This window comes from Sitophilus oryzae, unplaced genomic scaffold (assembly GCF_002938485.1).
Source record: "Sitophilus oryzae breed Bouriz unplaced genomic scaffold, Soryzae_2.0 scaffold_177_pilon_pilon, whole genome shotgun sequence".
Lineage (NCBI taxonomy): Eukaryota > Metazoa > Arthropoda > Insecta > Coleoptera > Curculionidae > Sitophilus > Sitophilus oryzae.
The window spans coordinates 6,134,895-6,151,786 of NW_022146479.1; the positions used below are offsets into that span (position 1 = coordinate 6,134,895).

The 16,892-nt window shown below is 32.4% G+C and overlaps 2 protein-coding genes across 4 annotated transcripts in view; one reads left to right on the forward strand and one right to left on the reverse strand.

The window, feature by feature from the left end:
- On the forward strand, positions 1–13,599 carry LOC115882516 (protein masquerade). The gene is made up of 8 exons (XM_030900613.1): positions 1–360; positions 3,015–3,319; positions 4,879–5,346; positions 9,079–9,400; positions 10,839–11,012; positions 11,105–11,336; positions 11,395–11,827; positions 12,464–13,599. The coding sequence occupies exons 1-8, from the start codon at positions 255–257 to the stop codon at positions 12,629–12,631; spliced, it is 2,208 nt and encodes a 735-aa protein (XP_030756473.1). The 5' UTR covers positions 1–254; the 3' UTR covers positions 12,632–13,599.
- LOC115882515 (catenin delta-2) overlaps positions 12,688–16,892 on the reverse strand; it is a 15,786-nt gene continuing 11,581 nt past the window's right edge. For 2 of the 3 annotated variants that reach the window (XM_030900611.1, XM_030900612.1), the window contains one exon: positions 14,088–14,383. In XM_030900611.1, coding sequence (XP_030756471.1) covers positions 14,219–14,383 — 165 coding nt within the window. In that variant the 3' untranslated portion in view covers positions 14,088–14,218. Of the gene's footprint in view, positions 14,384–16,892 lie in introns of all 3 variants that reach the window. The other variant, XM_030900610.1, reaches the window with a different exon arrangement.

Below are 16,892 nucleotides of genomic sequence, written 5' to 3' on the forward strand. Positions count from 1 at the left end.
AAGAAGGTATAGTAATAGTGGCCGAGGAACCTTGAACTATCGCGGTCAGCACAGAAGACATACTACCATCGATATGGTAGGTTCCGAACCACACCGATCGCTAAACAGAACCCACGGTAATTAGCAACGGTAAATTTGTGTTGAAGTGACTCTTCGCGCATACATGAATGAAGGAAAGTGCCTGAGGCGTCCGCAGCAAAGCAATGCAAAGTTAATGTTTGGTGCGTATTGACAGTGGTCGTGTCTGGAACCCTATGATGTCTAGGACAAGGTTCTTCGCCATCCTGTTGGTTTTCCTATCCGTTTTCCTGTCCGATATTCGTGCACAAGACGATTCGCTAGCTAGCAGCTTCCTCTCAGGTAGGTCTTATCTCATGACAAGGGTCTTATCTCGCGCGACCAACGCACATATTCATTTTCTTGTTTTGGCGAACAACGGTACCCCACGGTACTGTTATAAAATGAGTATGGTGTAATCATTTTAGTTTAAATAAGTCGCTATTTTTTTCCTGTAACAATTTCATATCGTGACACAGATCTGAGTAACCTAATAACGTTTAACCCACATTCAGTTTTTTTTTCAAAAATAGGCCAAATTTTTAAACATTTCAAAGTCGCTACAGGAGATGTTTTAAACAATTAGTTTTCAAGTCTCAAGAAATATTTTTCATTCATAATATCAATAATATATTAAAATTAATAATTATTAAATCACACGGCAATGCTTGATAAAACGCTATAAAGAGCAAACTATCTATTATTTTGTTCAGAATATATTTATTTATAAATTATATATTATAAATAATTAGTCTATTATTTGTCAATGAATAAATTTAATTAATTTAAAATAATAAAAATGTTACGATTTATAAAAGCTTTTTTTCTTTTAAGAAAATAAAATTAAATCAATAAAAAAAATTAATTTAACACTCATAAAATATTTTAAATTTTCTTGTGACAAATAATATGACAAATTGTAAAATGTTTTAAAATGTGTTTTAGTATTTATTGTTCAATTATGAAAATATATTTCGTTGGTAATACCAAAAATATTAGGTTATTAAAAATAATTGATAGATATAAAAATAACTGATGATAGTAAAGAATATTTTTATTTAAAACTATATAGTAAATTTTCTAGGAAAATATACATGCCTGGGGGTATATAACACCATCAATAAATACGTCAATTATTATAATAGTGTAATCGTATTATACTCAGTTAATAAATACAAATATAATATTAGTTAAACTATATTTATAATTATTATTAATTGATTTATTATCAAATTATTAATTGGAAGTTTCCCATTACATATACAAAGCAAATTGTTTGGGCCTTATATAATAGAGTCATATTCAATTTTCTAAAAAATATATTTATTTCATTTTATTCTTCTATGTCTATCAAATCTGTGCTGATTAAAAAAAATAACTAGAGCATTCCCCGTTTCAGTTATACTAAACCAAATGTATTTTATTAAGTTTTATATATAATTATTTTCTAATATTTATCTTTATTATTATAATAGATTAAAACTTTAGATCAAAAATTATAAAAATACATCAATTTTCGAATTAATGCAGGACAAAAATATTAAAAATATCTTACTATATAACATTATATAATAAATTAATATATTTTCATTTACCTATTTTTGATGATATTCCGATATTATCGACCATCATGGATGATATGATATGATAATTCATTGACACATTGGCGCTAAAGAAGAAACATAACTTAATAATTAAAATATTGGAGACAATTTTAATCAATTTTTTTAGTCTCTTTGGAACACCAAATAAAAATATATTAAAATATGTTTGGCAAATAGATAGAATAGAAAAAATTATGTATAAAAAATCCTTTTCAAATTTATTCCCGCAAAAATGATGTCGCATTGTTTGGAACAAAAGGGAAACATAAACCTATAATATATTATGGCTTAAAGTTTCCAACTTTTTACTAGCGCGTTTGCAACTACATATAGTAAATTCAAAATCAAAAGAAAGTTTAGATGCGTTTTCCCAAAAGAACGACGATAAAAAGTCGGTATATTTTTATTAAAAGTTTCTAACATAGATATAAGTTGCATAAACAGATTAGACTGCACCAAATAAACATGTATATGTCTAGAAGAGCCCTAGATATTTTTTACCATGATCGACCAGCAAAAATCTAAAATTGACATGTCAAGTTAGTTTACGTTTTCAATAGTCTTTTGTACGTAATATCGAGACAAAAAGAAGGCCAGTTAAATAATTGGAATTTTAATTCACACCGAACCAAAGATTGCTCATAAATAATTTACAGAATTTCCCAGTTTCCAAAAGCTAACCGTATATTTAAAGGTGAACAAACTGTTATCAATTAATCCATACATCTCATTAATGGGATAGATTTTAAAATTCATTCGCGCGACTTAACAGCTATACTATTTTACGATATTATTATTTAATTCGTAATTTGCATTTCACATATTTGATTTAAACAAGTATGTAAACCGAATACAACTTTGTCGATGTGAGATCATCATAGTGATAAAATATAGATTAGGTTTCTATAATCGGCTGTATGGCATTATAGTTAACATACCTGTAATAGCGATTTGGCACCTGGAACTTAGTTTAATCATACATGTATACAAGCATTCAGATTTCACCAATCCCAATCAAATCATTTATAGGGAATATGATGCAAATTTGATCATATATTTGAAGAAAAATAGAACTATTTCTAGTCAAGTGGTCATTTTACTTACAAATAAATTGTAAAGGGTATTTGATCAAATAACGAAAAAATACTTTGTAACATAAAATAAGTAAACCAACTATTGAGCTAAGACAACTTGTATAAACAACACACAAGATACAAATTTAAAGAATTTTATGTCGGTAGATCAATTTACTGTAATTTAATTAATTAATAATATTAATTATTGTGAAATCAAACTGGATTTACATTGATAGAGTAAACAAGCTAAGTCTGTTCAGCTAAAATTATTTTCTAGGTCTCTTCGATACAATAACAAGCACCGCGGAATCTAAGGACTGTCCAGGATTTTGCGTTCACGCATTGGCAACATTGATATGCGACGACGTGTTGGAAGACGTCCAATGCCCATCCTCATCGATGAAATGTTGCGTGGAAAGACCTACACAACCTAACACAACCGAGACATCTGAATCCAATGACACAGTTAAACAGGAAACCACGACAATCGCCACAACAAGCAGCAGCACTACTAGTGGAACCACTACGAGCACCACGCCTTATACAACAACAACATCCAGTACAACTACAGCAAACAATAAGGCATAAATATACTCTATCTTATCTACACACATAGCCAAAATTATTGCATATAACGATATTTTTATTTTATTATGAACCTAATATGATTTCTTTTTATATTTTGGACATATTTGCTTACTACACGACTAATATAAAATTAAAAATCTAAGTGCAACTAGGCTGTTATTATAATTTTATTTCATAATGAGTGAAAATCAACAAAAACAAATTTCATTTTAAACAGAAAATATTGAAAACAATTTTAATTATTTCTCACAACTAATAGTCTGTATTGTCTCCTCGAGCCTCAATTAAGTTGTCCAAAAAATGTTGATGAATGGTTTCCCATGTTTCGCGCGTTTTTCAATTCATTTAAGGTACGGGGGGAAAGCATGCTCGATCACATTCATATCTGGAGACATCGGTAGCCACCACAGTTTTCCTTATACCTTCTTCCTCACAAAATTCGCGAACCGCTAAGGTGCGATGGGGAGGAGCATTATCGTTCATGTAAACAAATTCATCCCCCACTGCTCCTCGAAATGAACGCACAATAGGTTCTTAAACGTCTCTAAGATATGAGGCACCTGTCATTGTGCCATCAATAAAAACAAGAGGAGTTCGAGCTCCGTTCATTATACCTGCCCATACCATAATGCTTCCCCCTTGAAACGGGATACGGGGTTGAGCTGCATTCAAGCGTGCTCGTCTTCCATCAGATGCTCTCCAGACCAAAGTTCGTTGCGAGTCTGACACTAGGCCTATTCTTGTTTCATCACTAAACATGACGAAATTCCAATTAAGTCCATTTGCTCTCATCTCCTCAGCCCATTGTAGTCGCGTAATTTTGTGCTGTAAATTAAGCTTCGGAACACGTAGAGGCCTATTTAAATGTAATCCTCTGTCATGGAGTCTTCTTGCTATGGTCTTTCTTGAAACATTTACTCCTTCAAGGCGAGCTTATTCATTTTTAATAGCAGTACTAGAAAGCAGGGGATTGCGTCGTGCAATTAGGGATTTTTAACGGTCTTGCACAGCAGTAGTATCTCTCTTTCTACCTCTTCCAGACCGGTCTGTAACCTCGTTTGTCTCCCTGATTTTTTTTAATATTCGCGAAACATCGCTTTGGTTAACTCCTACAATTTCAGCTATTGCAAGTTGCAAGTTGCCAGTAGCCCAGTTGAGACAGTGTTACTTTTCTGACTCTATTAAACTGTGAAATAATGTTTCTAGGCATTTTAAGGCCAAAACAATGGTCAAATTTCTTCTCAAACCCAAGAGACCACAAATCGAAATGTGCAAGGATTTGTAATAATATTGGGTCTGAATGATAAACATCGTTTACCATATTCATTTTAACAAAAAAATGTTTATTACAGATGATCAAAGCTATGTATAAAAAAAGATTCTTTAAATTCCTTTCCGTATATTTTTAAACGATATATGCAATAATTTTGGTCATGTGTATATGTGGTCCCAGGAGAGCCTTTCTAGCAAACTGACTATATATTCTTCCACTTAACAACTTTCCTGTGTCCACATATATTTCGTCGATAAGAACTGTAATAAAACTATTTTAGATAGCTTCAAACAGTCAATCCAATTCAACCGTCAACGAAGAAAATAAGAGTCCATGTACCGAAAAAAAAGGTGTATGTGTGGAGGAACGCGTAGCAGATTACTGCGAGGCGATATTAAACATAACAAACCTGTGCAAACCGAACTTGAAATGCTGCATCTCCAGCGAATCTTACGGTGAGAATCAATCAACCGACATAATATTTCCTAATAAAACAAAAATCAACTATACGAAAATCGAAACGAGAACAACGCCAAAGACTACAACCACTACATCAACAACTACAACACCAGCAACGACAACGCCATATTCGTTGGTTAAGGTAAATGAAGTAACAACCACAAAGCCCCAGTTCGCCAAACAATGTCCAGGGGAATGTACGAATGGATTTTTCGCCCTGCTTGCTTGCAATGATATTGACCCGAATGCGGTCTGTCCAAATAACGAAGCATGTTGCATTTCAGCGCCTGTAAGTATCCTTCCTCGTTGCAAAATTACCTGAGATTTCCCAACTCAGCCTGAAAACCTCGTTGACCTAGATAATATAAACACTTAGTCTAGAAAACGAGCTAACTTATTCCGTATTTGTTTTGTGATATTAACGCATGTAAATCCATACCCGCATTAAATGTACCCGTACATATTTTTATTCTACTTTATCTGTTTAACTACAGTTAAACTTGCTAATAACGGAAATCCAAAAAATATTCACCCTGGAGGGGATATCCCTGGTTAGTAAAAATACTAATAAATATTTCGCATTAATATTAGCGTTTTACTAATATTAACCACATGTTTCAGATTACTTTCTTTATTAATACTATAGGCATATGAAAAAATTCACTTATACGAATCGATTAACAGCAAGATTAAATAACATAATACCGGGTGCGTCTTTCTGAGATTTGGTATGTTAGTATATGATATAAATTAGGATTGATTAACGTATTCAATTGTTTTCTGTCACTTCCTGTTTCACCGGAAATGACAACAACTTTTGATTTTTAAACGGCACCCTCGGTATTTTTCTACTTTATTCGATAGAAAACGATATTCTGAATACCCCATGTGTCAACTTTTAACATTTTTGCTTAAAACAAAATTGTATTTTAAATTTCAATCTAGAGTTCCATGTGTGTTAAAAACACTAATTTTTAATCAAGGAGCCTTGGAAAAATAGATTTGATCGTCTACTGTTTTTAGTGTCTTGCCCTGGCCGGTTAAAAGATGCTCAAATCATATTTTAATCATATCTCAATTTTTTCAAATGGAACAAGGGTGACTCATTAGCAAATTTGAAAAAAGCATTTTTTTAGGAATAATTTGGTACCACACACTTGGTATTTCGTGTCAAATTGTCGTTATGAATCGCATGTTGCAATTTCAAATAAACCATATTCAAAAATGTCAAAGTTGACATATGATACGTCATTCTATTCAGAGTCAATTGTCTATCGAATAAAGTAACACAATACTAAGGGTGACATTTACAAAATCAAAAGTTGTAGTCATTTCCGGTGAAACAGGAAGTGACCGAAAACAAATGAATACGTCAATCAATCCTAATTTATGTCCATATACTAACATACCAAATCTCGATTTTTTTATCTGAAAAAATAAAAAAGTTATAGGGGTGAGCCACTTTTGAGACGCACCCGGTATATTGTGTAGTAAATTATCCATGAAACAATGTTATTTAGCCCTCGCCCTAATAAAGTTTCGATGACACACTGAAAAACAAATATAAACAATTATGTTTAGTAAAATGTCTATGTATTAGAAGCTTTTACTTGTAAACAAATTTGCCTAACCAACAGAAATTCTTACAATTTCAGGTGGTATACCGCCCCCCGTCGCCCAGGCCAAAATTAAACCAGAAATTGATCAAGAATAAATATTTAAAGTAGCTAAATCTAACTCTTTCTTAATAGTTTACCTTTTAGCTCTTTATTTTTATCAGGATTACTGTTATTTAGCACAGGGATGTCTATTAAACCATTGATGCTCTGATGGACCTTCATAACTTAAAATAAAATTTAAAATTAACCGCTTTTACTTCATGACAGTTGTCTAATGAAGAGACAAAAAAGCTTTCAAATGTCTAGAATTATATACAGTACGTTTGTCCGTTCTGTAGCTACGGGATATCCGTGAGAGGGGAAACGATATTCTCTCGATGTTTTTTGTAAAAAATTAGACGACGCGTCCCATCAATAAAAATTCGGAAAATTTGCAAGTAGCCAATAAAATGAGAGGGGGCAGCGATTTGCGGTGACGTACCCGTCAAGTCGACGTATAAAATATATTGCTGTTTATTTAAATGTTTTTTTGTCCGCATTCCTTTCATAGACACAGATCCAGCAGACGTACTGTAATAATTTTGGTTTCTTCTTATGATGGGTTATTTTATGAGGTAGGTTTTTTCAAATAATAGAGGAAAGGGCGTTAGATGAGCCACATATTTACTTATATTTGAGAATTAAAAAACTTACTGGTTCATTATAAAAAGTTGCCATTTTTAAAATTTATTGTATGGAGTTGTGATACAAGAATGCAAAAAATGTTAGATTTGTAAAAATCTACTTTTTATATAATATATGTATATGTTCGTTAATTCAAACATTTTACGTCAAAAAAAAAAGTTTTTTTTTCACACAAGGGTTTATTGTTGGATAGCCATTTTTTACAAGTAACAAGCCTTTAAAAACTGCTCTGTGACATTCATAGAACTTTATATCAATAAAACTGATTAAAAAAGCTCCGGATTTACTTCGACATAAAATGAAATTAAATCTAATCTTGAAGAAATTTGGTTTTTCGGGTAATTAGGCCGTCGCACATACGGGTATTTTGATTATTTAGGCGGCCAAAAGTATATTTAGTTTAAACACAAACAAAAAAGTGGTTTTATCCGATTTTTTGTTTTTTTGCTTTTTGAAGTACACTATAGCAAGGATACAATTTTTTATTTGTGTTTCTAATAATTTCGTATTGCCGCCTAGTCAGATCAGCCTCAACAAACGTTGAAAGTGCGCAAATAGGTGCCAGTTTATTGTCTTTTTCATCCTGTAGAGTTTTAGTGTATGCAGTTTTATATTTTTTTGCACAATTGGGTGAAATGATCATCTCTTTAAGCATCTGCGAGGCACTTCTTTTTCCCGAGGTTTGAAGTGTTATTTGTGCTGCCTACTTCCTAGTTCTTCAGTTCGTCTTCGTTGACTTCTCTCGCTTAATTCAGAAAAGTCCTTTGGTGGACGCCCTGAACGGTGTGCTACCAAAGGTTGTTCAAACGTTCCTTCTAACCAGGCATAGTTTTTTTAAGGAAGTTATCAAGATTTCGTTGGGCATTAGACCATCTTTGCTTAAATTGTAACTTGATGTACGAGAATCTGTGCTTTAAATCTTTTATTTAGTATTCAGAATAATTTTGGTATGCCAAAATATTATTTTCAAGATACTCTAATTTATCGCCAAAAGTAGGCAAATCTTGCTCTTGCATTTTTTCAAACAAGTACCTCCGACTTACTACTCGAGCATTTGACGACCCTGAAACAAAGTTAGATACTCTTCGAATCGAAATTGTTCTAGAATTACTAATGTTGCATTTTACACAAACAAATTTAAAACCTGCATAACACAATATTGCGCAGCTATTAGCAGCTAAACTAGTGATAATAATTTTCTATATACTCTCAAGTTGACACTGAACTTTATTAAATATGTCGGACGAACCCTGAAGTATAACAAAAACCTTTAGCTATGTGAAAGAATTATTTAAAATGAAAGCAAAACCAATGCAATGATTTTGCACACTGTTAAAGGTGCTTAAGAATATCTTGGATAATTAATGTACACACTGTTCAAACTAAACTTTGACATGTAAAAGAGGATCAAAGGTGACTTGATATTACTGATCCATTATCATGTTGGCCATTGAATACAGGGTTGCCTATTATTCTGCCGCTATTCAGCTTCCGTCAGGTCTACTCTATTTCCTTCTGCAATGAGTTCTACAAAATTGACTTTTGGCCGCTTAAATAATCAAAATACCCGTATGTGGCGTCGTCGGTTAGAATTGCTTCCTAACGTTTCACTAACACGAGTGGCTAGCATCTTCATAGGTGTGTTTGCTCCGACTGCTCATACTAGATGACTGATGATAATGTAATTAAATCTAATCTTATTTATTTCATTTAAATAGGATGATGAACCTGTAGATGAACCCCCTCGAAGAACAACCACGCCACAACCGACGACAAGAAAACCAGGCCCAATTTGTCCAGGGTACTGTCTAGTTGATGTAATGACAGCTTTCTGTACGAAACCGTCAGTATTAATCTCACATACATCCACTTGCGGACGAGGTTTTATTTGCTGTGACAATACCCGTATTAGTACTAGCCCTCCGAAACCCAAACCGCAAAAAGTGCATTATACACCTCCACCTACAACAACTACAATTGACCCGCGACCAGATTGTCCGGGCCCTTGCATTGTGTCTTATTTCAGCGTTACATGCTTCAGTAAGTATATGATATGTGTTAGAAGAGCATTAGAGATTTCTAAGTAACTACAACAGGATAAGAGATATTTTGCACAACAAAGTCTCACTATGAAATTACTCGATAAGTAATCTTACCTTAAATATGAAAAAAATATATATATATTATAAAACATAAATATAGCAAAGTGAACATCCATATAGAACATCTCACACTTGCCTTGGTGATCATAAGGATAATAAAAAAAACTCGTAAAACAAGTACTAATCAGGATAGATCAAAAGAGAGAAAAAAAGAATAGAATGGATCTCACTCAAAAGGAGTTGAAGCAAAGTGAGCATCCAGCTAGGGCACCTCGGGCTTGCCACACCCGTACTCACAAGATGTGAACCCCTGAGGTAGTGAAAACACCCTACACCTGACATTTACAGGGTCAGAATTGTTATTCCGGAAACTTCGGCAGCATATTCTCCAGATAAAAATAAATTAAAAGTAGAAATGCGTTTAAAAGGTTCATAGAAATGCGAGTCCAAAAATGTTTCGTTTCGGAGAGAGTTCAATTTTTATTTCGATTTTTTCAAATAATTTCTGAACTAACGATACCTATTTGGATGAACATTGGTGTCTGGAAGTTTTTGGACATGAGAAATTTAATTTTTATATCAATATGACTCCTGCATGTAGAGGGACCTACGTATTTTTTAAATGGTTTGAAATAAAATATCTAATCGTCCGCACTGGTATACATCTACTCTGTGTGCAAAAATATTACATTTCCGTCGTTTTCTGTGCAAAAAAGCCCTCTAGGTAAAAATCGCTATGAGTAACCATTCTCAAGATATTTGCAATCGAAATAATCAATACATGTCATCAATGGCATAAATTAAACATGTTGACTAGACAGTTATTAGACTGAAATAATAAATTTGAAATGTTTTTGTGCCAAAGATTCTGAAGTCAGAAACAGTTTTAACATAATTTTTTCAAAGAAAAATTTATGATTAATTTAAAAAAATAAAACTTCACAAATTTTACAATTTCAGTCAAAAAACTAATCTCTCGATAATTAAGAAAAACGACAAAAAGAAAATATGTTTCTTTTATCGAGGTGTACCACCCCTTAAAATACTTGCACTTATTTCTGGGACACCCTGCATATATTAAGTATTTAAAGTAAAAAGTATCAAGTATTGCAAGGTTATGCAGCATTGTTATTTTGTATCAAAATATTAACTTAGAGGTAATAGGTAAATAACTTTAAAATTTAGTAGTCTTCAGAGAAAGAAAGTTTCGAAGTCATTTTTACATGGTGCAAAAACTTATAGCAAATACTTATTTTAGTGCCTGCTGTCCTATGGTAATAATTAGAACAAAGTACCCACTATACTGACTTGTTGAAGCTGAGCTGACCATTGAAGTTGAGCTGACCATATTAAAATAAAAATAATTTTCTTTTTAGATCATGCAGAATTGACTGATGTATTCAAATGCAAAAAACCGGGATTGAAATGCTGTGCTCCTAAATCCCTAATAAAAGAAGTATTAGGTCAAAAAGATGAGGTAGGGATAAAAGAGAGTACAACGAACCCAGGATCATCGTACACTATGCAACCACCTGTTACATTTCCTACAAGTAAGTAACTAAAGCGAAAATATATTGTTACTAATAAAATGAATGAATATTATTTAGTGTTATACTAACTCTAAATCGATAATTTTTGTTAGCTACAGACATCACAAAGTCGATCATGACAACGCAACAAAGCAAGGTGTACAGCAAATACGTCTGTGGTGTTAAGGGTACATCCCGAAGAGGTCGTGTTGTTGGGGGTGAAGATGGTGAAAAAGGTGAATGGTGCTGGCAAGTGGCTCTGATCAATACAATGAATCAATACGTTTGTGGAGGAGCAATAATTGGCAGTCAGTGGGTTATAACTGCAGCACACTGCATAACAAAGTAAACCAAAATATTAAGTTTCCTCTTAAAATTTTGACTAACTCAAAATAATTTATAGAATGGTCCGATCAGGAGACACAATTTACGTGCGTGTTGGCGATCACGACCTAACCAAAAAGTATGGCAGTCCAGGAGCTCAAACACTCCAAGTGGAAACGACATACATTCACCACAATCACAATAGTCAAACTTTGGACAACGATGTCGCTTTGCTCAAACTCAAAGGCTCAGTAGAACTCAAGGAAGGCGTATGTCTGGTGTGTTTACCAGGCAGGGGTGTTAATAAGTCAGCAGGGCAGCGTTGTATTGTCACTGGATATGGTTATATGAAAGAAGCTGGCCCAATACCTCTTAAAGTACGAGAGGCCGAAATTCCCATTGTGAGCGATTCAGAATGCATTAGAAAAGTGAATTCCGTCACAGAGAAAATATTTATCCTTCCTGCAGGAAGCTTTTGTGCTGGAGGAGAGGAAGGAAATGACGCATGTCAGGTCAGTAGAACTACTTTTGAAAATAATAGGCAAAATTTTTAGTTATATCATTGATTGTAGAAATAATTCGTTCAATCAACGGTTATATTAAAATCTGCATTATATTTACCTTCTTACCGTCTTAATTCAATAAACCAAGATTTCTTTTAAAGAATATATCTAAATCAATCTGTGTATTAAAACAATCTAAAATGTTTATTACATAAGATGTTTTGGTGAATATTCGTTTAGCCTATTTACAGTGTACAAAAATAAAGTACAAGGATTGTTTAAATTCGACTTTCTAAATATCTTTTAAGTTTGACACGTAACACTTAACTTCAGGTATTTATAAATATGAAATTGGTCGAATTTAAAAGATTATCCTAAAGTAAGTTCAGTGGATAATACATGTGAGTTTTAGAGCTTATTTAAAAATAGAAAAAACGATATTCTAACACACAATATACCGCATGATAAAAGAAAGGTATTGCTATGGCATTCGAATATATTACATTAGCATTCGGTAATAATTTCTGTCAGTAAAAGTTGCCAAAACGTAACGTTTAACATATAAAGAGGTTTTGAATCTGTTTTTATCTGAATTTTAGTAAAATAATATGAATTCTAGTACAAAAATATTGAATTCTTTTATAGGGAGATGGTGGTGGACCACTAGTCTGCGAAGATGATGGGTTTTTTGAACTGGTCGGTTTGGTGTCTTGGGGATTTGGCTGTGGGAGAGTCGACGTACCAGGAGTCTACGTCAAAGTATCGTCTTTCATTGGTTGGATCAACCAAATCATTAGTTACAGTAACACGTAGTACTTCTTCCCTTAAAAACTTTTTAAGCCAAAAATATTTCGTATAGGTATTTCATTGTCCTCCCTTAAATGTAAATATTTCTTCTTACTTAATTTCCCTTTTATACTGTTATATCGAATGAAAACGACATCATAGTAGGAGTGGAAATATAAATTTCATTTGAGCTCTACTATGTCTTTCCCTCAAGTTCTTTTTAAATGTTAAAACCACTGCATAACTATGAAAAGAAAAATATAACTACGTTTGCGCAGAACGTTAAAAAGTTTTAAAAGTAGCAACATTATCACTTATTGTCAAAAACAGCTATAGACATAGTAAACCTCAAACCAAAAAGTTTTTTTTCGCTTGCTGTACCATCGTTTTCATTGCTATATAGTTGAGTTTTTACAGGTTTAGTTATACATATTAGAAAAATTTATGAAATCTACGTTTTGAGTTATTTTTTTTCCGATTCATTAAATTAATCTATTAATCCATATTATTTAAGACATCATTATTAGGAAAAATCGTTAGGTTTATCGAGATAACAGATATTTTAAAAGAAATGTACTGTTATTCGGCTGAGTAATTTTAAACATTGTTACCAAATAAGTCTTAATTTACGCTTTAAAATAAGTTTTAGTGTATTAAGTTGAAGCTATTCTAATGTAGGAATATTTTTGGTAACTTTACTTATACAACCTCTTAAAGATATATTTATGTACAAGAATAATTGTCCTTATTTTTCGCCACTTTGCGTTTTGCTCAATTGAAATGGTTTAATACATTTTATATTTATTTATTTAACTAGTTTTATAACGTTAGAAAAAAATTCTACTTCAATAAAAGTATGTTCAAGTTATAATAGGTTTATTTCATTATAAACAATATTAAAATTGACTATGGTAATGTTGAATAGTTCAAATAGACATTTTGATTAAATGTTAATAATAAAAAGTCATTAAATAAAAATAAAATATAATTTAAAGGAAAAAAAGAACAGTTTTTTACTATACCTATGTGTTTATACGATTATAATTTAAGTATATAATAAATCATTCCATCCAAATAAATTGTATAATAAAAAAAATATCGTAAAAACGAACTTTAATCCAAAATAATATATACAGGCTTTTTATTCTTTTTGAAGCTTAATCACAGTAAACCATAAACTAAATATATATATTTAATATGAATCAGTGCATTATATATCTCAACATACGATCGAAAAAAAAACATTGATATATAACAATGTTTAAGTCCGATCTAAAAATATTCTCTCACAAAGTAACAAAAATAACATATGGCAAAACAACTTCTCATTGAACCATCAAATGGTCGTCAAGCCTAAAAATAAAATAATTATGTCCATTCTCCATGTTTAAAACATTCATTATAATATTTTACAAAATAAAAAATATCCTAAAAATATATATATATATAAAAATCCGGAAAAATATTTATCTAACTAAAATTGCACCACTATTCGAATAATCGTCGTGCCCTAGTTTGCCACTTAAACGCGACAAAAAAGGTCCATAACAACACATCCTTATTTAATGAGATAAAACAAAGAACATTTTTAGATCTGACTTTGTAAGAATTGTTTTAGACCCAAGAGTCCTTTCCAGGAGGCACGCTAAGTGAAGGGGCTTGACCCTGGCCGGATTGCGCTTGATCCCCATCGCTCAAGTGGTTTAAACTGGCGTTGCCTAGACTGGGCTGTCTGTTGCGCTTTTTCTCCATATTTACCTGCGCATAAAGTGGTTCCGGCTGAAACATATAACATTATGCAATCACCATAATATAACAATTTATTAGAAAGCTATCTCTAAGTAAAAAAATACTAATAAACGCCTACAGCAAACAATCTATAGATTTATCGAAAACAAAGTTGAACTTCATCATGTCACCCTTGACTTTCTTTAACACTTAACGGCTAAAGAGTGGTCTTTCAGGGACCTCGCAAAGTATTCCTCTCCCAAACAGTCAACCATGGATATGCATATCCATAGAATATGCATCTGCAGATTCTACAGACTATTCTGCGGATATACATATCTATGGTTGGCTATTTGAGCTACGTTGCAAACGCAGGCAATTGCAGTGGTGAGGATGCATGTAGCTTCACGTCAATAAACGCTGAATAAGTTAGAAAAGCAATAAACTGGTTAGCGTTCCGAGTGCTGATTTATAGAATATAGATTCGAGAGGTGTCTATAATATGCGCAATTGCAGTGTCTGCAATTTATAGATATTGTATAGTTTTTGATATTATATGTGCTAAATTTAGTACAAACATAAATAAAATTAAGTTCGGTATATTTTAGAGAATCATAAATACATACGGCAAAATTTATATTGAGAAGCAAAGACAATTATTTTCAAATAGTAGCACTATAAATGCATATGTTATAGACCAAAGCTATTAAAATGTCTTATAAATGCAACGTCTGGATTTATTTAAACGTCTGGCTAAAGCTGTTGTAACTCAATTGAATAATGTTTTTTTTGAAATTACTCAAGCAAACAATTCCAAGAGAACTTACTACAGGGCGAATATTGTAGAACACCAAGGTATGCGAAACAACAGCTGAAGAGAGACAACAGCTGTATAGAGATGAGACATCTTTGCTCTAGGTGTCCGTATAACATAAAAGGAACACAGTATATCTGTCCAGTTTGTAAAAAAAACGGTCTACATTGTCTACATTATAAATTATATCACTTAAAAAGAGGTAGACAGACCACTCTAGTAGCGGTTAAAGGAAAAGTTCAGTGTAGTCATTAAGGGTAAAACTGCAATTAATAAACCCTAATTTAATTTTAATCTCAATTCACACAAATCCGAAGAAATATTTAAACATTTTATTGTAACCTCAGAATTATTTTAAGAGTAGCCAATAATATATGTTTTTGTATAAGATATTAATAAATAAGGGCTAGAAAGTTCAGGAGGTGATTAAAAAAATGAGGACTATATTAGATGCCTACATCTGCTGTAATTTTTTCTTGAATTTTTCTCCCTGAATTAAATCACAAATTAAAAAGAAACTAGTGTATAACTGTTAATTTAAAAACTTCTTTTGCCCCAACATGTTTTTCTACATAAGCAATTTATTTAATGAAGAAATTTAAGCACCTGCCTTATATTTTTATCTAAAAGTATCAGCAAATACATTTGAAGGAAAACGCTAATTCGAAAAATCCTAAATGAGAAATTAATTTTGTTTTCTAAGCAATCATACAATATGAATATTTAAACATGTTTCACGAAAAAAAAATATAATTATGAAACTATTCATTCTCATATGATGCGGACTTTATGTGATAGAGTGAAAAATGTTCTACAGAAATTTAGCTAACACTTAAAATCCGCATTTTTATACTAAAAATGTAAAGTAAAACAATCCTACTATCTACCCTGACCCAAGCCATGATAGAAGCTGGCCAGGGCCTTCTTGTTTTTGAGCGCGCTAAACCAAAGGCCCTGGGCAACTGCCGTCAAGCCTAAGGGCCCATTTACGATCACTGCGCGCGCAGACTCTAGTGCTGGCACGTGGAATCAGCTAAACAACCGCAAGACCTAACCTAACTCCCATAAAAGCTACCTTGAAATATGAAGCTCATGTATCATGTAACAATGAAAGTAACACAACATATTTTTTCAACTACTTAAAAATAATTTCACTTCTCAAATTATCCCTTATTATAAAATGCCGATATCAATTCAGAACGTTATTGATGTACGATTTGATATACAATGAATTTCGCTACGGTGCGGTATATCGCGATAATGTAATACATACAGAGCAACTAAAATAGTAAATATCGACATTAAATAATTGGTGGTACCAAGAGCATCAAATATTTAGTAACGCAGCCACGGCACAGGAGTCGGCACGCGCTAGTGCTCTGTAAATGTAGCCTTACCTGGGGCACAGCCCTGAGCCTTCGGTGTTCGTCAATCTGCGTTGATCGTTGAACTGTGCTGGTTCGAACCAATCGCTAGCTCGTGTGATAAACTATCTGCCTTAGAGTTCTAAAATTCTAGTCTAGTTTTCATATAAGCGGGAAAAAATTGAAGGAAGACCTTTTTGTCACCTTCGATTACAATATATAACAAACCAAACTAATATTCGACCTTTTTTGAAGGATTTATATAGACTATTTGCTTCGAGAATTTAACTAAATACGTGTATGTTTGACGCATATAAAATAAATAAAATAAAAATGTTAAATGTAAAAACAACTAATTGTAAAAATGTACAAATATAAAAAT